A 25,535-nucleotide genomic window follows, 5' to 3' on the forward strand; every position below is an offset into this window, starting at 1 on the left:
ACAGGGCAGCTGTTTCACCTCCAGCACCCCTGCTCCCAGTTTTTGCCCCCCTCCTAGCAGTCCCACGCTGCGTCCCGGCAAAGCGCCCGTGCAGAGGCAACGCTCCGGCTCTCGGCACGGCTCCTGAACCAGACCTGTGCGTGTACGGCAACACAGAAAGGGGAATGGGGCAGACGCTACCAGCATGCTTGATAACCGAATTTCTGCCTGGGATTTTCGCATTGGTTATTCGTCATTTTCCTCATTTTGTCAATAATATGATCTCAGTCATAAGAGGAATTACTATCATCAACATGGGTCGGATTGCAGGGGAAGTGACAGACCAAAAGACACAGCATCACTGGTGCTTGCAAAGCTCAGCTTCAGCTCCTGGGGCCTGGCAGAAACTCCTGGGGGAATGCTGAGAAACTGGAGCAAGGAGATGAAAGCAAAGTGGATGATATTTGTTTCCTTAGCAGAATACAGTGGATGTAGGCTTTAATTTTTATTTAAAGGTAACATTTGTACACAGCTTCCTGCACAACTGTTTACTGCAAACTACTGATACTGAGAAACATGAAAAAAAGCTGAATGAGAGGACGCAGAGCTGAAGTCTGGAGCAAAACAAGAATCTGGGAATGAAGAGGAGAAGCATGAACTTATTTATCCTAAACTCAGGTTTCATCTTAATAACATCACCTCAAGCCCAGTCAAAACCTAAATGCCTCAAATAAAGCCCCAGAAGCAGCAATTTCAGCAGAGCAGCTCACACGCTGAGTCCCAGTCAGGCCACACTGAGAGTCCAGACTTCTGGGTGAAGCAAGACCAGCCGAGTCTGACACAGACGCGGCATTTACAGCCAGAGGAGGAGGAGGAGGAGAAACTCCTCCCTCACACAGCACGCGCTTGCGAGATCACCACATTACTTGGTCCTTCCATTGCTTACTGCAGAACGTCTTACAAATGCACAGTACTTGCAGAAGACAATCTTCCAAAGCATCCCCCCATTGCGCAGCCGACTCAGGTCTATGCAGCCGCAGCACTTCCCGGGAAGTATTACAGCCACTGAGAAATAAAGTGGACCCCATCAGCTGGCAAAGTGCAATAAACAAATTTGATTCCAGCGATAACAGCCCACAGCAACCTCCTGCCACATGCACTACTGCCACGGCTTGAAGACATCAGGCACAAGGGGCAGCATCCCTAAAGCAAGGCAAATGAACCAAACACGCTACCTTTTTCCCCGTTTGTTTCTCCACCATGTCGTTGCTGAGAGAGAAATCTTCTGGCTGTGGTGTTTTAGAACACCCACCCTTGGGCATCGTTCTGCCTTCCTTACTTGATCTTCATTTATGCTGCCATCGCCTCATCATCAACCGTCTGTTTAGAAAGAGGAAAAGAGAAGTTAGACATCTCAAAAGGATCTTTCCACTGGGGGGAAAAAAGGCAAGACACTTCCCATGGGTATAAACCCACACCGAGCTCTTCAACAGCAACACCAGGATGGCCGAGCACCTCCAAATGCCATGCATGCAGATCAGAGCGGGCAAAACCACTGCTGGCTTCTGCCACCTTCCGCATGGGAAGCAAGCTAGGACCTGCAGCTTCAAACAGGACTTGTTTCATGTGCAAGGGATAGCCTAAAATGGATCGTGCCCAAACGGAGAGCAATATCCCTCCTGTTCTTCACCTATGGCATCACTGCAAGCCTACATAAAGCTTCTTGCAGCTGCAGCTCCGTCCAGAGAGCAGGGACATGGGGATGGACCCTCTGGGTACATGTCTGGGGCAAGGACAGCCCTGCTCCCCTAGTTTGCCACACTGAATTCCCAGACACTTGCAGGACCAACACACACGTCAACTAAATTACAAAACCTACTTATAAAACGCACTTTTTGAACACGTCGCCATTATGAGATTAGACCAGAAACTGCCAATGGGTCACAGCGTTCCCGGAGCGGTTTGCCACGAGCTCCTCACCGCCCGGCACTGCCACCGTGCCTTGGCCTAGGTGAGACGATTTGGAGAATAACAAAGCACTCCCTGCTCCTGCCATGTGTTGCCTGGTTACAGGACTGAAAAGACAACTGACATCTGAAATACAGCAAAGCATGAGCTGCAACAGGGATCAGAAATACCGTCTGAAGCCAAAGCAGGCGAGGCCTTTTTAGGTGAACAAAAATATCTCCTCTCCTGAGACCAGAGGCTAAAAAGCATCCGTGCAACAGTATATCTCCGAGAAGTGACCCACATCAATCCCTACAGCAAAGGTCTCGTTGTACTTACGCTGAAACGGCATAAACAGGCACCATTTGAAAACTCTTTCCCCAGCTAATTGCCACCTGACAACACTACACATTGCACCCATTAACTTCTTATAATAGCGGCTGGGTTTCTGCAGAGCTACAATTGCAGGAAATTGTCCAGGAACAAAGTCATGCAGCGCTCCATCACAAGATGGGAATTCTGTGGGCGGGGAGAGAGAAAGAAAACAGAGGGGAGGAGAGGAGCCAAACCCTCCCGACTGCTCAGGGCCAGGCGATGAAGCAGTGTGGACCTTGAACCTTGTCCTGGGCAGCACCAGGAAAGCCCAGCACCATCTTGCCTGGGTGGCTGGGGCAGGACAGGAGCTTAAAGGCTGGAGGAACGCTAGTCCAGTGCTTTCATCAGCCTTGTATTTTCGAAGTTCCCTGGAAATCCCTTCATAATATGTTTCATTTACGCTTCAGAAGCTTTTGGGCCCTTTGGGTTGGTTTGTGGTTTTGGGGTTATTTGAAAGAAAAAAAAAAAAAAGAAAAAAAGGGATTCAGAGGCCCCATCCCAGCCCTGCAGCAGCAAAAATTCCCAGACTAAAGCACCAGCCACAGACAGTGCTAGGACACCCCGGCGCTGGCATTTTCAGCAGGAGACTGTGCTTTCCAAGGCAGCTTAATCCTTCGCCTGGGCTACAAGAGGATGGTTACCTGTGTTTAGGGACAGAGGCTTCAGGAATGGAGGCCTCTTCAATGTCCCCTTCCCTGATGTGGTGACCAAGTGCCATGCTGAGTTTTGGGACCCCCAGCCAGAAGCCCCCAGCCCTTTCCTTTTGGATGTGAGAGCAGGAAAGGACCTGAACTGGCAAAGACATGAGCAGGCTGATTAGCCCTCCTCATCGCTGCAGCTGGGAAGTAAAAACAGGGGGAAAGTGCAGAAAATTCAGTATACCAACCTAGCATGTCTATAAAGAGAAAATGGAAAAAGAAAATCTTCTGTTAGAGCAAGGGAATGACTGCAGAAATCTGTGTCTCCAAATTTCTGTTCTTCATCTTTGAAGGGCCTGCAGCCCAGCCCAAGTGCCAAAGTTCAAGCACCACAAGGGCTGACTGAAAACAGCACCTTAAAAAGGCAGCTCAGCCGTCCTTGGGCACGCTCAGCACCAGCAGAGAGAGGCTGGAGCTTGCAAAACCCGAACCCAAAAGCAAGTGGCTCTGGCCTCAGTGTTCCCACACACCCAGCCAAGGGTTCACCAGCAATCAAGATGTCACATTTCACAGCAGCGTGGCTCTCCTGGTGCTGGTGATGCTCCACCGAAGGCATTGCTCTGGAGCCCGAGGTGTCCCCTCGACATTGCACATCAACAGGGTCCCAGGTGCTGCAATTGCTTCCTCTAGAAGCAGCTTCAGCCATTTACAGCCCCAAGAACCTAATTCTCTCAGCCATCGTTAACCAATTCATAAAGTTTTAAGAATTTTTTTCCCCTCAGTTTCACCTACTGGTGCTCATTAAGGTGCAGATACAGGAGAAATGAACAAGTGCCTGAGCATGTGCCTGGGAGGAGGCAGGAGCCGGCAGGAGCACTGGGTCAGTGCGGAGGACACAGAGTCGGCCACCTGAACAGATTCACTTCAATATTCACTGCAAATCTAAGAAGTGGAAATTCAGATGATGTGCTGGGTGATGGAAATTTATTTGCACTTTGCAAAGGATATTAAAACCAAGCAGCTTCACTTATGCTGGTCACGAGCGCGGGGACCTGCATGGCTGGGACCAGGGCATGCTCTGCTCCCAACCATGAACAGCCAAGAATTAGAAACACGTCGTTTCCAGTGCCTTGCTAAAACTGTTTCATGGCCTGCACACTGTCAATTTATACTCAAAAAAATTCTGCCCACTCCCGATGTCTTTGTGGCTGTTTGTAACCGGGGTAGGTACCTATTCACGTGGAGCTTCGAAAACCTGTTTAACTGAGAAAAGGCCAGACGGATGCCAGATTAATTCTGCGCCCCTTCTGTTCATCTAGCTGACTCATTACACTTGGAAAGCTGGCTGCCTCTCCATGTAAACAGAGCACTGGCCTGTTTAACAGCTTGGAGGGAGTATTACATTTGCACAACAATTACCAACAACGCTCGCAGTCTTCGTTTCATTTTTAAGCACGTTTAATAAAGAGTCAGAAGGGAGGTACAAATTCCCAGTTTGGAAGAGCTATCTATCCCCAGCTCGTGGGAGCCACGGCAGAGCATTTCAAAGCCATGAATCTAGGGCTGCAGAATTACAATTTGGCTTCAATCCCTCCTAATCTGGGAGCTGGACAAGCCACCCCCTTTCCATGACACCCCTCTCAACCTCACCTCCCTACCAGGAGACAAGCATCACCCTTCCTATTTTGTAAACAATTAACTAAGCTCCTTGAACTAGATGATTACATGTCTGCCGCACAATAAGAAGTGGGAGACCGAGTGAGCTCAACAGAATATAATCCCTCGTACTTCTCCGGGAAAACAAAGGAGCTGTTTACCTCTGGCCAGCGGCCAGCCCTGGCTGCGCGCGCTGCCTTCCCCGAACACGCCAGCCCCTCGGCCTGGCCGGCAGCACCCCTCTGCAGCTGGCAAGGCACGGGTCCCATGCCTCTCCCTTGGGAAAGAAGCTATGGAGAGGGGGAGTCTGCCCTGGGACTTGGCCAGCCTGGACACGGCAGCTCCTGCCGGTTTGGGACGGCCGACTCCAGCCAGCAGCCCCAGGTGCCGGCAGGGAAGGCTACGGTGGTCCCAGCACCCAGAGTATCACACACACAACTTTGGCTGCAGGGAAAAAGGTGGAAAAGCGGACACGACATGCAGCCCGGTCACCCTGTGCGGCAGGGAGAAGGGCAGCCCTGTGGCCGTTCCTGCTCCCACCTGGGCTGGGGACCCTTCCTGGTTGCTGCCTCCCCCCAAGGCAGGGGCTGGCAGATGGGGGGGCATCAGGGTCCCCGCAGAGCACCCAGAGCACCCTCCTGGAGGGTGGAGAAGCAGTACTGTTGGGAGCCCAACCAGATCCTCTCCTCTCTCCTTGCCGGGGCGAGGAACCACTCAAAAATGTTTTTTTTTGGGTTTTTTTTGGTTTTTTTAATTTCGCCCAGGGCATGCCAAACCAAAGCCACACACTGAGACCAAACATTTCTGTGGAGGACCTCAAAAGGCAATGGTCCCAAAAGGGACGGGAAGGGAAACGGGAGGGGGTCATCCGTCCCTCTGAGCTGCAGGAGAAGGAGGAGGAGGAGGACAGTGCTGCTGGCTCCATGCCTGGCCCCGTTGGGATGGCTGGGAGGCAGTGCGGGACCAGTTGCACCCGTTAGCCAGGACGCGGCTCCCGGCAAAAGGCAAATCAGGTCGGGCACAGATGTACACAGCCGGAGCCCGCCCTCAGCCCCAGCCAGCCAACGCCAACACCGTGCCTGACAGGAGAGGAGAATCCTCATTAACAAACCCAACGGACCCTGGCGTACATTTAAACCCCCTGTCCCTACCCCTCCTGCCTTCACGGGCACAGCGAGCAACATCCGTATCTGTGACAAGTAAGAGAAAAGGCAAACAACACTGAAGTCCTCAAATGCTTTCAGATGTATATACATCCAAGGTGGAGCGACAGCTTTCCCTGGCTCTGCCTGCACCGCGGGCTGCCCGTCCCATCTCTCCAACCCTGTCCTCCTGCAGCTCCCCGCACGGGCGCTTGCACAGCCTCTCTCGCCCTGCTGCGAGCAGACCAGCCAGGCTCCTGCCATCTCTATCTGAAACCACAACAAATTAGCTCATGCCCAAGTTCTGTGCATTGGAGCCTGCCTATACCCTGCCAGCTTGGAGTAAAAAAGATTGTGCAGACTTCTTTACATGCCAGACAATAAGAAGAAAGCTGGCTGGAGGCTCTTACCCGTTACAAAAAAACTCCAATGCAAGGACGGCAATTAGAGGCGCAGACGTTATTTGCACAAATCCAACACATTTGTTTGGTCTGAAAAGGTTGGAATATGAACAAGCCCCATCGAAACATGAAAATTTTAAAACCTCAGGCTCCTTTTGAGGACTCTGTCCCAGAAAAACAGGTGTCCTCAACTCTTAGAAAATTGCCTTAAAATAAGAACTCACGTAGATCACATCCAAAATTTGATCCCTCACCCCTAGCGCTGGAAAGCATGGGGAGAAAAACAGAAGTTGAGGTCTTCCAGCATGCTGAACTGTGCCCTTCTCCATCACCCTGCTGATACCTTCACTGAGATGTTTCTCACCCCCGTGAAGACCACCTCTGAGCTGTGCAGTACGGTGGCACCTGCCGAGTCTGCACTAAAATCATGGTGTACGTCACTAACAGGCTGCATGTTCAAAAAAGCCACCGTCACACCTTCAACCCAGCACTGCCCATGTGCATCCTGTTTAGTGCTGTTTCACCGACATGCTCCCAGCATCAAAGACTTGCTCTTCACCAGCTTTTTCTTCACCTGTTAGGCCTACACAACTCATGATTAGTACCTAAAATTGCAAGCGCTGGCAGGACACACACTTTGGGGAACAAGGAACAATTGTTCTTTGTGCTCCCGCTCAGCTCCAGGAGAGTAAAGTCCATCTTTTTCCACCATTGGTACATAAGCCCACGAGCAGCAGGAGGCCTGCAAGCCAGCAATGCAAACACAGGTGCGTTTCATTCAGCAGCCTTCCAATGGGTAATCACAAAGATTAGCTATTAATAAAGATAGTGCAGCACAAGGTGCTAATTCTTACAGCATTACCCATAACAAGGGAAATTGAGAGATCGCTGCGCTTCCCTGCTCTGAACGTAGCCGATGGAAAGCATGCTTGCCTGCTGTCACATCTAGGGCTACCCCAGTTTCACAGCTCCGTCATGCCCTTACCTTCAACTCAACAACTTCTTTCTTTACCCTGGGGAACTTGCTATCTTTTTGTTCCCAGCTTTTGAGGGGGGATGTCCCTCCTTATCAGGAGTTCTTACAAATGAAACATCTTTCTTCACCTCTTTGCATGGCTTCTCCTCTCCTGTTCTCAAAATCAGTACCTGGTCCCCACAATAACCGTCCTTTCTTCCGCCTTTCTCAAATATTTATTTCGCCTTAACCCACAGGGCTTCCTGACCTCCTGATATGCCTGTAACTACTCACATCTGGATGTATTTGCATGGGGCTCAGGCAAGGCTTGCTTGTTTTCTCAAATACGCACCAGTCAAGTAGACTCAGTAACATGAATTAAAGCAGCTATTAGTATTTTGATCATTTGTGAAATGGATGCCCCTTCCCGGTGTTTATTAGGACCTGCAGAAAATAATGCAATGGAGAAGCTCAGCCTGCCAAGCAGTTTGTGCAGGTGGATGTGCACTCACGTCTCCATGGACCACAGTAAATATGATGCTCAAGACCTCACTGGGCACCGTGAAAGTCCAACTCCTCAACGGTTCTCCAGTGATGACTCACTACACAAAACCATCCCTGCTAACGGGTTAAACTTAAACCACAAGCCCTACACATGTAACCTGCGACTGTCATTTCCTGCCCCAGCATCAGAAGACTGGGCAATGGTCTCAAATTATGACAACTCTTAAGTTTTTCTATTACACTAAGTGTTGTTATTTAACAAGATTATATTTGGAAATTTCTGCCCAACTATTCTGTGATTCAGAATACTCCAGCTGGGACTGTTCTTGGGATACACCAAGTCTGAAATAAAAGCGAGCCCTGACAGTACCCTGCAACCACGAGCAACCACTCCGCCTGTGTGGTTTCTCCGGGAGCAGTTTTTCCCACAAACCCTTCCCTCAATTATCTATATGCAGCTGCCTCTTGATATTGCTACATTTCTGGATGCTGCTGATTATCTGGTTTCTGGCCAAGGTTACAAAACTGTTGTTTCAGTCAGTTCTCCGAGCTGTGGTCTGGGAGTGGGATCAGCTGCGATGAGGAAACCTCTGGAGCAGCCGGCGCGTTACGGGAAGGCTAGAGTAGCGTACAGCCCTGCCACACCACCATTAGTCAGAGTGGAAGAGCGGATTATGACACTGTTGTCCTCTCGGTGTGATTGTGGGATGGCTCCAGATCACCAACTGGGACCAAAACCTTCTGAGAGGGAGGACTGCACGCTTCACCCATCTCCTCTCCACTTCGCACAGAAAACCATCAGGCTTCAACCAGGGAAGAGCTGTAACCACATCTGCCAATGCAATCATCTACCGGACTTTTTGCACATCAACCACTTAAAACAGTGATGAACCCACTCAGATATTCCCACTGCTGCTGCATATGGGGGGGGGGGGGGGGGGGGGGGATATTTCCCTAATTAAGTACATCCCAAGGACTGATACAAACCAATACTGTGCGCTTACAGAGTGATCCTCAATGGTAACTTTAAGCAGACTGCACACTGTATTGCATGTCACATGCATTTAAGAGGAAAAAATGCAGCCTCAACTATACTACACACAGAAAACAGGAAAGAAATACATGAGCCGAGAGATATGAGGAGTGCAAAGCCTTCACCCGCAGCTCACCATGACGCAAGTGGGACAAGCCTCCACAGCACACATGGTCCACGCAACATGCTGAGAGCCTGTCCTGGAGGTCCCACCGGCAGGGAAAGACGAGGATTCCCTGGGGCTGCTTTATTCTGGTAAAACTTAACAAACAACACAAATCTGCATGATCCACTCTGCTCCCAGGACGGTTTGGGGAGCCAGGCTCTGGCCCCCCTCCATGCCCGGCAGGGAGCTACGGCTGCGGCTCACTGCGGATTGCTCTGTTGAAGTGCAGCTCAAGGGGTTCACGAGCATCAGCCAAGCCCCAAAAACGAGCCGGGCCCGATTTTCAAGACAGAGAAACATGCTAGCACAGACAATTCCTGACCACCACTGTCATTGATTTGATGCCGACTAAATCGCAGTGAACGAAAGGGTAACAGATGAAGCAGCAGCGACTGATGGTGCCCTGGCAGCGAGCTGCGTCACCTACCCCACCGTCCCGGTGGCAGCCCAGGGACCCAGGCGCAGGAGGCTGGCAGGGTCTGCTGGCACGCTCCGCTCCGTCCTCGGCCGGGCTGAGGCTCCTCCGTGCTCCCCACCTGCGCCCTTTCCATCTTCCCATTCCTGGCACTAGTGACTTGTCCCAAGGGGAGGCTGCGGGGTGAACACCATTCCTACAGAAAGCTCGTGTCGGCTCCTGCAAGCCCCATCTGCTGCTTAGCTGCAGAAAGGGAAGGCTCAGTAAAGTAACAGAAAGCAGAATGCATTTGTGCTTATTTTTGGCCGTCTAAATTAGCACAGGCGTCTCCGTTACGTGGCTAAATCACCAATAACTTTGTGCCTTGTTCGCCTCCGGGAACTCGGTATCTGTGCTGACGTAACGCAGCTGGGCTGAGGCTCAGCAGGCAGATTTTACCAGCGAACTGAGAGCCGGCCCTGTAAGTTTGGGCCGCTTAAATTAAATATATACTTCATATTCCTAGTGTGTATTTCTGTATATACATATGTACATGCACACACAGGCAGTGACAAACACACACACATATATAACGTACATACACGCTGCATTAAAACCCCAAATGAGACTTTTGCTCTAGTCCTGCCCAATTTTCTCCACTGCATGCTTCATTATGTAAAAGTCTAAGACAAAGACCAGCTTTTACTACAAAGAAACCTACATGACTTAAACAAGCCCTTAAACCCAAGAGAGGAGATGACGACCAAGCACGTTAATCACAAGAGAAAGAAAGAAACCAAAAATATTTTGCAAAAGGTGCCATGGCCATTGCAACAGGATGCCTCAAGTTGAGGAGACCCTCAGCTCGGAGGTCTGCTACGACCAGCCTCACGCAGCATGGGCTCCGCGGACACCACCTACAGCCTAATGAAAGCCCCCTCTGAGCCTTGGCGGATTTGAACAAATGCTTTGGGATCTCTATATTTAAACTTGTGTTCAGTTCACGATGTCGCAACAGCCAAGCAACATCTTCTCCCAGCTGCGAGCATGAAAGACCATGGTAAACTTAGCAAAACATTTCTCTTCCTCCCTGTTCTTGCACAATTCTTCCCAGGTTCCCTCTCCCCGACTCAGCATCCTTGTGCCCACTGCAAACATGCAAAGCTTGCTCCAAGCATGGGAACCTCAGGCATATTTTGGTGAATTTAGGCGCAAGGACTAGGTGACAGAACAAATCTCACACATCCCCACTTTCCAGGCAGGGGCCCTGAAGGCGTCAGGCTTTGGGGAAAAAGTTAACACAGAACTCCACTGATTTACTCTTATTTGGGGTCTGCAAACCTGGGAGTTTTGTTTTGGCCATCTGGCTCTTTCTCCTTTTCAACTGAGGCCAGTGGGTTTGAGATGTTTTATCCATATACAAAACACTTTGCAGCAAAACTGGTATTTGTTTGCCATACTATTGGCAGCTTTTAAATGACAGGGCAAGAACTGAATAGAGATGGACATTAAAAAAATGCCCAGAACCAGAAAAACCCAGAACCTTTAAGTATCATTCCGGTAGAGAAGTGAAGACAGCGAAAACTTGGATGCTTTGATTTTCCAGACTAACTTGAAGACTTCAGTTACACAGGGCTTACATAAGAAGTGCCACATTAGACTCCCAAACCTTCTATTAACACATCGCTCCAAGTTTTTTTCACCCCCCAATACTGGAAACACACAGCAAGGATAATAACCCCTGACCTAATGTTGGCAAGAACCTGCCTTCGAGCAGAGAGGTGGAGCAGGCAACCTGGAAGTCCTCTCCAACTGACATTGCCAGGACACGGCACAAGCTTCACGCACAGCACTTCTGACACCGGGCTTTGGAAAACCAGCCTCCTACTAAACCCCCAAACACCACAGTAGGAGATGCACATCCTGAGAATATCCAAGGCACCTCAGCTAGCTTCTGCTCTGAAGGAGTTTCCTTCTCCTGTAACAAACCCACGGCCGTAAGCAGACAGACCTCCCACCTTCAGCACTCGCAGGCGTCACTGTCCACCGCGAGGTGCAGCAGCCAAATCCACTGCCACCAAAAAAACCCAGTGTAGGACAATGCATCAAAGCTGCAAACCCATTGCACTCCCAGCAAAACACCAAACTCATGTGACATTCTCCCTCAAGATACGGAAAAGATTGATTCATCGCTCACATTAAACTAGGAAGTCTGTAAGCATGAAAGGAACTTGGCGGGGGGAGAAGTCTAGGCCATGTCAAGTTCCAGTTTTCTGCCAGCCAGGGCAGCACTCAGGCAGGGAAGCCTTTCTCAAGAACGCATCACGGAGTAAGCACGGCACGAAGCCAACGTAGGGCAACAACCGGGATATGGAGGGGGAAAAGCTTCTGCCGGTTTCAAAGGTCTGTGCTGCGGCGCAGGCAGGGAGGGAAGGGGGAGTGGAAGGTCTGCTGCGCAGATTTCTGGGCTGCAGGGCAGCCACACACACGGTGCTGCTCTCGGAGCTGGCTCCATGCACAGTTTTGAACTGCTAATGCTTCCTCCCAGCCACTGCCTCTCCCCCTCCCAGCAAAACTGTCACCACACTTTTTGTACTACTTAAAAAGACGCCACGGCTCCCCAAGTCCCGACATGCTGATAAGAACAGTGGATTTCCCAGATTATTTCAGCCTGAGCTGGAAGCAGAGCTCCGTCTGGAGCTGTGCGTCTGCTGACGACAGACCACCACCACGCTGCTATTTAACAAGCTGTACAACAGGAAAAAAGCTTGCTGTGGCTTCTGTGGGGCTCCGCGTGCTGCAGCCAACGCAGAAATAAAACGAAGCATGAGTTTCTCCAGGCAAACCACATGCCCTCTGCTGCTGGCTGCCAGGCGTACGGGGAGAAGCACCTTGCCGGTTACCTTTGTCACTTCTGCTCATCTTGCTTCAGAAGCCAAATTCCCCGTCCAGTTTTCCCATTCCTGGTCCAGCAAACGGTGCCTCCATTGCCACAGGCGCCGGCAGGGCCCCTGCCCACGGCTGTGCCAATGCCAGGATGCTCTCGCCTGGATCAGCACACTGCCAAGGACCCTGGCTGTAAACACGTAAGAACAAAGTGGCCATCCTCTTCCAGGGGATGGCAGGAAAGGTTCGGGCACAACACAACCCTGCTGCTGGTTTGCAAAGAATGAAATCAAGGTTAATTCTCCACAAATCCGCAGGTCTCCTCTCTTCTTCCTCCATCTCTGAAATTACAGTGCTTTTGAAAGTGATCTATTGTATATAAAGACATAGGAATGCATTTACCAAAACGGGTATGTTCTTGTATAGGGGAAATTCAATTTTCTCTACGAAGCTATTGTTGAATGTGTCATCAGAGCAGGAGTGATGGAAAGCTGTAAAAATGGGCCTGCTTTAACAGATCACTTCCATAAGGACACGGGCCTCTACCCTTCAAAAAAAATTGAGAGCCTCTCCTGACTTTGAGCCTAATTAAGTTAAACATACATGAGGCCTCTTGTAAGACAATTTGTTATAAAGCTACTGCTTAAACTGCTCGCCAAAAACCCAGCCAAGTTAAGAATATCTGGAGCTGTGTTTCAGCAGCTGACCAAACACGTGCCGTGTTGGGAAGCATGAAGCTCTGCAGATGCCCCTGTCCCACGGCACATCCCCACCATGGCTCGCCCAGGAGCCTGAGCATCTTCAAAAAGGCAATATTCAGACAAAACATGCATGTGGCAAGTTGAGGGGAAAAAAACCGCCTATATTCTCTGCTGCCTCCTTGTCTTCCTTAAAAAAGAAAGGTGTGCCTCCCAGCTGCATGCTGGAATTGCCTGCCTCCCCCAGGCTGAGGAGCCCAATGTGACAACATGGAACTCAGTAGCAAAATTTGGAGAAGGGAAGGATCAAAGTCAGGCTTATTGACCCCAGGGGAGAAAAACAGAAGCCACAAGTGAAAGGTAGTCTCTCCCCCAAGAGCAGCCCAAAGCCAGTCTGCAGACAGATCAAAATAACACATTAAGGGACCTGTAGGGCCAGGCCTTGGAGCATAAATCATTAGGATACAGGTAGGAATGGTACAACCGGAGTGGTGCTATTTATACCTGGTCCCCCAGGTCTGCACCAGGCTGACGTGGCTGGCACCTGGCAGACCACACATGTGCCCTCATCAGGCAAAAGAGACATTTTCGGTCATCTCAGTAACACTACACCAAGCACCACACCACCTGCGAACGACAGCCTCGAGAGGTGAGCACAACCAGCTTCTGTCTCTGTGATCCGAGGACTAAACCTTCTCGCAAGCCGGGATGCAGCCCCCAGGCTGCACGGCGGTACCCAGCCCGGCACAGGGCCATGCCGAGCCTGCTCCCACCCGCACTGGGAGGCGGATGCCCGCTGGGGTGCCGGCGGAGAGCTCAGCCCCGGGGGGCCTTGAGAGCACAACCGGAGCGTCAGGCTTTGACAGTCTCGGTGCTTTGTGCTCCCAGCTCAGTCCTTTACCACACGTACCCGTGTAGTGAATTAGGGCGCAGCAAATGGCTCAACCAGGTCTATGCCTGCAAACTGCTTTTACCCCCCCAGCCAAGCACAAAGGCACGGCAGACGGAAAACACCGAGAGCTGCAGTTCCCACCCTCTGCACGGTGAAGCCCTGCCACCTCCCCAGAGCTTCCCGTGGACCCCGCAGCCTTACCGGCAAGCTCCTAACTGAAAACAGCCCAACCAGCTCTGAGGACCACTGCCCAGCGCTCCCAGAAAACACCGTGGTTTGCATACCACAAACTTCAAGCTGGAGAACATGGGACTCATTACTTAAAGACAAGGGTATAATATGACATCTGAATTCACCAGTGGGCTCTGTGGCTGCCCGAGCGGCGGTATCGTGAGCTCCACAACCTGCAGGAGCAACGCTGGAATTTCAGGGCTTCGTTTGGCTGTTTACTTGCTTAACTGATTGGCATCAGCAGAGTTAAATGCTCTGGGAGAGGGGTTTTACATCCCGCACGCTCCGTGCTGGCTTGGGAGAGAGCATTTCTCATGGCTGGGTACATCCCATCTACCCTCCGAGCTCTGTTTACCCACGATAGCAGCGCGCTGCCCCGGCTGTGCAAACACCGGCCCTGGGAGCCGCCGGCACCCGCGCAGTATCGTGGCAACGTGGCTGAAGCCAGCTTTGCAAACTCACAAAGTGTGCAAATTAATTTCATTATCCGCTCTTGCACATCATGAGGAGGGAAAACAAATAACCTGCCTGAAAGTACATTCTAGTAATTATTAACACAGCATAAGTTAACCCCAGGGGAGTGGGAGGAAAGACCGGCCAGAGAGGAGAGCCTGGCACTTGGCTGTTTGCTAGAGCATACAGCACATCAGTACTTTTTAAATATAAAATCCAGCCTTATGCTGCATTTTATTCCCTTTTTAGCCCAAGGACTCTTCATTTGCTTGGCTGAACCTACACATTCTCCTAAACATTTACCAAGTAAAACTGACCATTCAAATATTTCACCAGCAAAGCTCTTCCATTCCGTTTGCTTTTGCTCTGACGTCTCTCTTCCCCACACACCCCAAAGGCTCTGGAGGCACCCACCCCTTCGGCAGAGCTGTCAGGATTGTACATGAAACCTTCTTTAGTGATGACTAAAGCCCAGGTATGCACTGAGCATTCTGGTTGCTATTATACTTTAGATTAAAAACATCCTTCAGCTTAGCAGCAATACTGGTCTGTACCAGTAATCCCCCCCCCACACACACAGAGGAGAGCAAAAACTGAGATTTAACACCCTGCAGCACACAATAATTTAATCCAGCACTGTATGTGCGGATTACATGACCCCTTCCCCACACCGACAGGCACAAAACCGAAGTCATAGCAAAACATGCCTTTATGAAGCTGGAGTTTTTGCCTGTAGAATTCATGCAATTACCTTAATTCTTAGAAATCCTAGTAGCTCCGATGTCACCCATGACAAAATGGCTATAGATGATAATGAACCTACAGGTCTACCACAACAGAAAGTACTCCTGAACACCGCACCATGCCAGGAGCCAAGGAGATCCCTCCCTGCCTGTTCCAGCTGCCTCCACGCAACAGGGCACTTGGAAAACACCTTCCGAGGTGCCCAGTTTGGGGGGATTTAGCTTCATCGTGGAAAACCGAGGGGATCTCAGCTTGGAGGAGAGCATAGCAGACCACTACAAAACTACAGCAGGGCTGTGGCAGAGCTCCAGCAAATCTTAAAGCATTATTAGTAAGCCATTAAGAGGCACTGTCAAGACAGATAGGCTTTAAGATTACTTTACAAGGCAGTTGTCAGGGATTTCAGGATGCACTGGTTGCCGCAGCAGCTCAATTTTCACTTTAAAAAGACTGTTGTGTGAGCATTGTTTTATAAGGGACCTCACAGTAATAAGCCGAGATGTTTTTCAAGGCAGCTAACGTAGCCAGATTTTAAAACCCTGCCTGGCATCAGCACGAAGTGCCTGCATGCACGCACGGGGGTTCGAACTGAATTAGTCAAAGCCCGGTTTGGACGCGGTTCCTGTACAAACCTGCTCCTGCGGGAGCGTTCAGCTCCCTGCAGACACAGCCTCGGGACGGAGCAGCCCGACCCAGGAGCGCGGATGCACACCGCGGCCGTAAGCCCAAGACAGGCTCTTCTGCCCCGTGTCCTGGCACAGCCGCCCTCCCTGCCAGGGTGATGGGTGCTGCCGGGGAGGCAGTTCACCAAAGCACATCAGTCGTATGTTCTGGTCGTCCCTGCCCTTGTCTTGTTTTTGGAAGGAAAGCGCAGGCTGCATATCTACAATACTTGAAATGAACTCCCCAGCGGTTCCAAAAGCTTTTTACTCGCCGTGTTTTTGAGAGTATCAATATAAACATATCTGCACAGAAAAATTTTTTTATGTTCTAATGGCTAACAGGCTTGGTGTGCCACTCTGCAAGTCAGATTACCCTGAAGAGCTTGGGAGTGCAGTGACTTTCAAGGCCTTCCCCAGCCTTCCCTCTCCTCCTGCCCCACCCAGAGACCACTAACAAGCAAGGAGAAGCAGTGGCTCAACATGGGACCTATATGCTCCATTCATATCACATCACCGTATCACTGCCTGTCTATATAGGTAGAGGTCTCCACTGACTGAATCCAAAGGTATTTTCATGCCTCCCTCTATTTCCAAGCTGTTTCTATATGGCCCACACACCATCACAACCTACTTTCACTAAGTTAAATAAAAGTGCAAGGATTTGAAGACAAGTCACCCATTCCTTTGGCACTAGCTTTCTGGGTTTGTGTTTTACTCTCTCCTTTCTCGGCTTCCCCTCAGACCTCCCGAAACAGATTTCCCATTACTGCTCTGTACCTCCCCACCCCATAAGTGGCCACATGGTTTTACAAGAACAGCTTTAACCAGCACGTTTAATCCAGCTTGCCCTTTTTTTAAAAAAAAAAAAAAAAATCAGCAGTATGGTTTTCTATCTCTAAGTCAATGTGGAATCAAAGATCATCCACAATACCATTTCCACTCTCTTCCATTTCAAAGGCAAACTAAACATTTCACAGAGCGCAGAGGCAAGACCCTTATGCCATGAAGAGAGCAATTTTCTGACTTTCTAATGTTAGAAGGCACCTGTTTCCAGTTCTGATGGGCCATCCTTATTCTTTTGCATCTTTAACATGTGACTCAAGTCTTAGGCCGAGTTTTGTCCTCATTTTAGCGCAAGTTAAACACTCTGCTGCTGCCATCAGCCTAAAGGTGTGAGTCACAACCAAGCCTGCATATGAAGCAATTGATTTAAAATTCAAGGGAACATGTTAACACCTCAGTACTATATGGGTAAAGTCTATCTCTACCCCATTGCACCGAACTGCTGTGCTGCAGCAGCTAATCCGCTGGGGTTGGTGTGCTCTGGGAAACATCTCCAGCCCTCCCCATTCCCAGCAGCTCCCACAGCCTGGCCTGCAGCACACAGGGGAGTTTCACTGACTGGTGTTCCCTCCAAACCCACCTTCTATGCAACGACAGCAAGGGAAATGCTTGCACGAAGTCCAAGAGACAAATGGCAAGGAAAACTCTAGGGGCAATTACCCTACAACATGCTCTGAAATGCAGTTCCTTCTCAAGTGGGCAGGGCAGGCTCAGGTTCGGAAGTACAGCTGAATGTAGCCCCTGCGTAGAAATTATACTTGGCAAGGTTTTATAAAAAGTGGTATTATTTATTCGTTTTAGCAAACCCTAAAACTCCTTGCTACTCTGAAATTTTCTAGTTTTGAGTTCCATAGGCTTTACATTTTTCAGTGCTAAATTCTCCCATAAAATAAAAGGCCAAAAACAACTGAACTGTTGTCATGCTTTCTCTACTACTCACCTCTGATGGCTACCCTGTAAACCTATGTCCATTAAGAAGCCTTAAAAACTTTAAAAAGATAATCTTACTGCAGAGTTAAGTTTGCTGATCACGGTGAATGGGCCATTACACAAGAGCACAGGCTGCAAACAGTATCATGACACCTAGTAAAGGTCAGACCCACATAATTTACTTATTCGTTTCACATGAGGACATGACCCAAGCCATCTCTCATTCATCTGCTTTAAACTGCACATGCCTCCTCCAGCCTGATCTGTGCTTCTACCAGAGTCCCTGCCCGGGGACCTGACTGCAATATTCAATTCCTTCAGCAACGCTGCAAGTTTTCAATACGCTTTTCAGCTTTTCTAATGACTTCCTATACTATTTTCTTAACAATTATCTGCTTTCCAGTGAAATAGTGGTTTACACTGTTTTTCAGGAAACATCGCTATGGCTTCTCCAGCTTTCCATCAGCGATTCCAATGTAACTGCTCACTACCAAGTAGATCAAGGAATTTATCTGGCTCGAAAACGTTTTTGCCATTTTTTATGTCCAGTTCTGCTGCCAGCCCGGTGTCCCTCTGACATGCCTGCACACCACGGCGCAGCAGGCAGCAACGAGGGGTGGCTGCCTGTGGCACAGCCAAAACAAAAAGCCACTGCCAACATCCAGCAGCAGTTCCCTAAACCGCGTCCTGAATTAACACCAGATCAATAGGCATGTGGGTGACCGAAATCGCCGTTACCGCCGCCCGCCGCCGATCGACTCAGCCCTGTGCCGCAGTGGGCACTCACAGCTTTGCTTGCTGAGTGTTGCTTTTGTCAGAACCGCTGGCTGAAGCCACCATGAATGCCATGTCATTCCATCAAGTGCAATCATTTTTGGGGCCATCCCCTGAGCTGAATCACGGAGCCCATTTGGGTTGAAAATCCCTCTGCAGTAGAGTTCCTCTGAACTGTGTCAGCTCCTGGACTTATTTTTCTTGGCAGCTGGAGAGGCAGGATGGCGACAGCATGCTCCAGCACCACCTCGACACAGCTCTGAGACCCTGTCGTACTCCCAGGCTTAGTGCATGGACACCATCAAGGTATTGATGCTTACAAGAGCTGCAGCTCACGGAGGTAGCTCAGTGTGGTGGGACTCAAGGGCCAGGTCTCCAACCCACACTGCCCGGCTAATTTGTCACTTGACAGAGGTCAAACAAGCCTTCACAGAAAATAGCACGGGTGACAAGCCTCCTTAAGGCCAGACATCAGCTACAACTGGCTTAAATGCCACTCGCTAACAAAACCATCCAGTGGTACTCCACCACTGGCTGCTGCACTATACCACGAGACACCAGAGAGAGATTTCTGGAGCCTCCTGTCCCAGCCACAGGACTCGTGTTTTAGACCTTACCCAGGGCCACCCGGGCACATCGGCTCACACAGGCCAGCTATTCCAGGACTACATCACTCGGTGGCGACCTCCCGGTGCCGAAGGGGATGGGCCCGATTCATTTTGGTCTCTATAAACCCCTTCACCTTAGAGCCTCGTGGCTGAGATTGAGAGAGATTAAAAATGGCTTTTGCAACACAAAGCATAATTGTTCACTTTAGGTACCAAGCAGAGGGTATAAGGTCAAACCATGTGTTTCTCAATCTTGGTATTTTTTTGCAAGCAATGGTACATCTCAGCCGCCTCCGGCACCCCTCGCTTCACCCCTCCGGCCCTCTCCAGCAGATGCTCTGGGCACCACCAGGTCATTCCCTCAACCTCCACGCTTTTCTGGGCCCGGAGGTTCACTAATGCCACCGGCTCCCAGCTCTTCGAAGCCAGATTATCCAAGCTGAGATTATCCATGGCGCAAAGACGAGCCAGCTCGGGGCTGTAGCCAGGGTGCGGTGCTGCACCAGCGCGGCCATGCCACTCCAGAGCCAGTTTTGACACAGAAACAGGAGAGCTATTTCCACGTAGCGCCCAGCCTCAACTAATACGTCCTGCAGGACCAGAGCTGCTGCACCTGGCGGCCACGTGCCTGCCCTGTGGGACCTAGCACCACGGCCGACGGGCAACCCGGCAGCTCCGGTGGTACAGGGACGTTGCACGAGATGCGAGTGCCACGCTGCACTGCCGGGTGCCACGCTGTGCCGTGATGCACCGGGGCTGCGCACGAACTGACCCCGGTAAGAGGGGCAGTGCTTCACCGCCGCTCTGAGCCCGTGCAGGATGCCTAGGCTGCGCCTACACCACGCACCCAGCATGGTATCGGGATACATGAGATATTTAGTATTGGAGTTACAGCAAAATGTGGCTACGTTGGCCCCCTGCTAGATGAATGAGAGTGAATTAAATGAATTTGGTATCCTCCCCCGGATTGCAGGCTTAACCTTTGGACAAACAAACCAATTCTGCCTGGCTAGAACCATGCAGAAGATGCTCCCCCATTAGCCTTTTTTCCTTATTTCTGCAAGGATTTAACTGAGTCTCTGTTCCCCATCTTGTGATGGATTAATTTACTCCGGCATTAGATCAAAAGGTGTTATCAAAGGAACAAATGGAGAACCATACACTGCTTTCATAAAAGATACAGATATTACCCAGCGCATCAGAGCTTTGTTCCAGTCTCTCAATGATGACACTTTGCAAAAGTTGCTATAAATTCTGGGATTTTACGCTTACTTCACGCACAGCTTCTACTTACAGCTCCTCTGGTACAAGCTTCTGCAAATTCCTCCAATGCACAATGTTGTCCTGCTACAGCAATGCAGAAACACCAGCCAAAACACTCTCTCAAGGCCTGGCTATCGTTGAACAGCAAGAATTTGTTACACAGGCAGGTTTGTGGGCTGGCTTTGGGCGATGAGAGCACCATGGCACTCAGAAAACCGGGAGCACGCATGCAGATGCCAAAGGATCCTGACCTTTCAGCTTCTCCCTGAGCTGCTTCAGTCCGGACCTTTGGATGATTCCCTTTCCTCAACCATCGCCACCCAAACAGCTGCAGATCCTCTGCCAGGTTTTCCCCTGCTCAGGCTCAATTACTTCATTGGTTATAGACGAGGAAAGTTAAAGTTTCAGCCTGCTGGATATGTGCAGGTCAGTCCAAAAACTCCTGATTTTCTTACATTTTAAATTGCACAACTGTATTGCCAGAAGTGCATTTAAAAGCCATTCTTAACTTCAGGCTAGGACAAAACAGCACCGTTATCACTCCATCAAACAAAACATCTGCTGTGTAGCTGCTAAGATGTTTGTGACTGTCAGTAACAAGGGACCACATGCATGGACTAAAAGAATATATGCAAAAATAATCTGCTGCAGGTTAATGCTTACCTGCAGCTCTTGGGAAGATGAGCAATATCGCACATAAAGACACCGGTACTGTGCAGTGCTGGGGTGGTGAACTCGCCTTGTCTCAGGGGAGCGCCTTTTGCTCTCCCCATCCGCCAGCATTGCGCTGTCCCTCTGCTCCAGCAGTCCACACAGATGTAGGAGGCAAGGACCAACCGTTATTTGTCGTGGTTTTTACTTCAAAAAGAACAGGCAAAAATAGCTGCGGACATCACATAGAGCTGGTCTCCATCTACCACGATTTTTGCAGATGCTCCACTCTTGCTAAGATGTGAACTGGGTATTTTTTCTTGCGTTCTAAAAACTGATTCAGGAACACATTTATTTTAGCACTGAAATGTGCAGGACGGTCTGGCTGTGCAGAAGGAACAACTCAGCACTTTGCAGGAGTGGTACACGCAGTGCACAGACACTGAGCAAAACGCATTGATTAGGATAGGGCTTTGCATACTAATTTACATTATAACTGTTCCACCCCCATTGTATCAGGGCCCGTGAATGGAGGCATTGTCTCAGGGCAGAGCATTCTTCATACCAAGCCCCTGCAAATGGGAGCCCTGGTGCTACGTAATAACAAAAACAAAATCTCAGCAGAAGTCCATTAGCATCCAAAGGGCAGGAGCTTGAATGCATCAGAAGAATTCTTTGAAAAGTAAGAGTGAAACGAATGTAATAAAATGCTACTATTAAGTGATACTCATTCTCCAAATTAAACCATCAGAAGCAAGGACCTTGACTCTCAAAACGTATTCAGCACAGCACATGCTGCAGAGCCCTGGAACAAGGCTATTAAGAATTTTAAGCCCTGGACTTGTCCCAAGTATGGATTACTTGATTTCTTCGTGAGCACTTGATCACATGGAACTATATTTGGATTCCCAGAATAAAAGCTCAAATCTTCAGGAGGGTGTGCACGGCTACGCACCCCACACATGTGCAAATCCCCACTTGCACCCACGCCACAGAAGACGCACGCCAATAGGCCGGGAACTCCAGGAGTTATTAAATACCCCAACATGGGAGCGGGTTTAAGATGATGACAGAAGAGAGCCCAGTGCTCTTCGAAGAGGCCAGGCTGAAAGCAAGACAAAAGACTTCTCTAGAAATGGCGAAACAAGTGCAACCTTTCCCTCTTTCTGTAGATGTCAGGAACACAACTGGCACAGCAGCACTGATAAGGGCAGACCTTTCCATTCAAGGAATGCCTGTGCTCCTTCCAAAGCAGGGAAGAAACCACAGATTTCTCCACTAAAGCAAAACGTGCAATGCCACTTGGGAGTTACGAGTTGGCTTGCTGGTTCGTTTATTTAAGGTACAGTTCCTAAAACTCTTACGTACTAAGATAAAACCTCAGCTATTCGTTGTTTCTTTAGCTTTTCTATGGCCACCGCTGATCAACAGCCTCCAGGAGCGTCCATGCAGTGCCCCTGAACTCCACCAGCCAGACGAGCAAGGAGCCCACCCTGGAAGCTGCTCTCGCAGCCCTGCCGCAGCCGGCCGCCCTCACCGGGGGTCCTGCGCTCCCAAGCAGCTGAACCAAACCAAAGAGACAGGACAGTGCTTCCCCTGCCCAAGACCCTTGCTCCCAAAGCCAGCCCACAGAACTCACCTCCTGGGTTTCAAAACCTACTCGGCTCTATGTCTGCAACCTACTGTCCAGGTGCCGTCTCTTTTTCCCCAGAGGAGTCAGCAGTAAATTCACATGCTATGTGTACCTGGGACTCTTCCCGACCCACCTTCCAGCCGCTCATTGCTTCAATCCTCTTTTTAAACCTTTGCTCATCACTGAGCCCAGGACTGCTACAGGTACAAAACACAACATGCTCCCATGTACCTGCAGAGGCAACACTAAGAGGAGCAGCAGGCAGGTCAGCTACTCATGCTACACTAACACATCTCAATGTGTCATTTAAAGAGAAAAAAAAAAAAAAAAAAAGCAGCTCTTTTTCAATTTTACTGAGCCTTCAAGCTCTTGCCTTCAGTGTTAGCCCACGGCTGGCAGGCAGCCCCAGCAGAACCCGTCCACAGGCACACAGCTGCAAGAGCAGCTTAGGTGGATGGAGGGCGCAGATGCTCTGCCGGTCCTCCCAGCAAGCCGGCTGCTGTGTTGTTGCAAGGTTTCTCAAGCACTTTGTTAGCAGGGACTCATTGTGCGAGGAAACAAGAACATCAAAGTAGCAAACTCCAAGCAAGTAACTTGCCGAGAGCAGATGGGCCGGCCCGACCAAGCCCACCAACTTTCCTTGTGGTTTAGAGCATTTTTTCCTCTGGAGAGTTACGAGACGAGCTCCAGCTCCTGCAGCTCACACCCAGTTTTGGTCTAGAAAGCATTTTCCTACAGTATACTGTACACACGCTGCCATTCCTATATCACAACGAGCATTATTGGACCAGCAGGTCACAAACAGATACTTATCCGAGCTGCTCAATACAGGCAGCCCCTTGGAAAGCCACTTGCTCTGCCAGAAGTTGAGAGGTGTGCAGAAGGAGCTGGGTGCACTCGAACGATGCTGTGCTGTTCTCAAGAGAGGGCAAAGCACGAGCATCTTGTTTAAAAGGCATTGGGTAACGACCAATCCTCCGGCTGCTTCTGTGCACATTAGCCTGGCCCCAGGACAGCAGAACGAAAGTCACCCAAACATCACTTCCAAATTCTTAATGTCATTCTTGCAAAAAGAGAGCCTAGCAAAAAAAAAAAATCCACTTGAAATGAACCCCAGAAAATTAGAAGGTTGGGAAAGCGTGAAAATTTTCTATAAACAGTGCAATTTAGTAGTCAAGGCCTCCTGGAAATACGGTTGTATTAGAAAATTGCTACATCACCGCAGCATTTCCCGTACCACACTCCACCACAGAATATTTCACTTAGTTTCTTTTCTTTATCGCTTCATGAACCCTACATGTGGACATTTCAAAACAATGCCGCCACGGTGCCCCGACACATAGGATCTGCATATCAATGTCCCCCCGGCCCCTTCAACTCTGCAGAGAAAGGCCGTAATCTGGGTTTTGTTCCTGGCCTCTCGGCCCCATGGAGCGGGAGCTGGGTTATGCAACTTCTATTCACCCTCCCCAAGCCCTGGGAACATCTTTGTAGCCCAGGACAGGAAAGCTGGGGGAGGAGGAGGAGCAGGGAAGGGGCCCAAAGACAGTTCGGGAGCCAGGCTCAGTGGAAGGATGATGAGCTTCATCAGCCTATTTGCTCTCCTTCTTCATCAGAAACCTCCGAGGGGATTGGTACGGACCCCGCATGTGGGAATCCACGCAGCGAGACTGCAACCATCCCCAGCCAATTCATCCAAAACAAGCCACTTCTTGGAAGGAAGGGGAAAAAAAAAAAAAAAAAAAGAAGAAGAAAAAAAAAAGGTGATGCCAGAAATCACGGGAGCGAGTGCATTCAAGGAGGAAGGGGAACATTCAATGGGCTGTGCATGGACCAGTTTGGGCAGGCAACGGGGGACCCCCTCCAGGGAAGGTCCCCCCGCTGTCCCCAGCACACGGCAGCACCCTGCGAGCGGCCGGCAGCCTGGGCAAGAGTGAAGGGGTGCCGGCGTGCAGCCGTACGGCCAATGCGACAGACCCCGCTTCACCCTGCAAACGAACAAACACATTTCGGGTGATGCAAGTGCCTTTGCACACCCCTGATCCAAGTGTTTCTCTCACAGTCAGTAATTAACACAATTTATATTTTATACTAAAATTAGCTAACCCAGGGATGTGCTTCCCACGGCGGTGCCAGCACACCCGTTCCATCAACCAAACCTCGTCGTTCAGGTTGGGGACGGGAGCTGTAAATGAGGTTTTACTTCTGTAGATGAACACCTCCCTTGCCACTAACCAAGTCCAACCTCCGCCTGCAGCCGGAGTGAGCCCCCGATGGAGCGACCAGGGAAGGGAATGAGCAAAACCCTGTTTTCAGCCCTGGTGCTTGCAAAACCACACGATGCACTGCTACTCACACACAGCTTTTTGCTGTCTGTGGCTATCTTTGCATAGCTTATAGAACAAAAATATAGGTAGCTATGTTAGGTGAACATTTGCACTGTTTCACGGTATGATGACAGCCAAACTAGGTCAAGCCTTAGTCAGTATCCTTTAAAAAAAGAGAAAGAAAAAAAATAATCAGTGGGACAACAGTGAGCTCCCTGGGAAGAAAATGTTTGTTATCATTTAAGATACTTAGTGTGTACTAGATAACTGGGGAAAAAAATACATATACATATCCACATCTTTTGACAGTTTAAATGGTAGATTTCTTAAAAAAATTTTTTTAAAGGACACTGAAGTACCTTGGACTGGAAAGAAGATATTTCATACATATTTCATGGACCGACTTAAACCAAAAAGGAGTTTTCACCTATAACGCTCTTAAAATGTAATCTGGTAGCCCGTTCTTGTTGCAGGCTGTGGGCAACTTTATTGTATTTCGTGGCTTCTCTGCCATGAATAAAAGCTATTCTTCTGCTGCACTGAAAGCAGGAGCCTGGCAGGTAACAGGATCCCAGACCTGCCAGTAAAGGCAACTTGATACCATTCTCTAAAAGGGGAGAGGAAGGTAAATTACTTTCTATTAGAGAGGACAGACTCCCACTAGAAATAGGGTCCTTCTGTTGGAGCACATCGCTCCTTGCAAGCTGGATACCTGAAACTGAAAACCTGGAAATTGAGGTGGCAGGTGAC

At 49.8% G+C, this 25,535-nt stretch overlaps 1 protein-coding gene across 5 annotated transcripts in view; it reads right to left on the reverse strand.

Moving 5' to 3' along the window:
* ANKRD11 (ankyrin repeat domain containing 11) overlaps positions 1 to 25,535 on the reverse strand; it is a 159,981-nt gene that overhangs the window by 39,420 nt on the left and 95,026 nt on the right. For all 5 annotated transcript variants that reach the window (XM_049806430.1, XM_049806426.1, XM_049806427.1 and 2 more), the window contains one exon: positions 1,215 to 1,359. In XM_049806430.1, coding sequence (XP_049662387.1) covers positions 1,215 to 1,301 — 87 coding nt within the window. In that variant the 5' untranslated portion in view covers positions 1,302 to 1,359. The remainder of the gene's footprint in view (positions 1 to 1,214; positions 1,360 to 25,535) is intronic.

This window comes from Accipiter gentilis, chromosome 7, assembly GCF_929443795.1.
Source record: "Accipiter gentilis chromosome 7, bAccGen1.1, whole genome shotgun sequence".
In the NCBI taxonomy this organism is placed as follows: Eukaryota; Metazoa; Chordata; class Aves; order Accipitriformes; family Accipitridae; genus Astur; species Astur gentilis.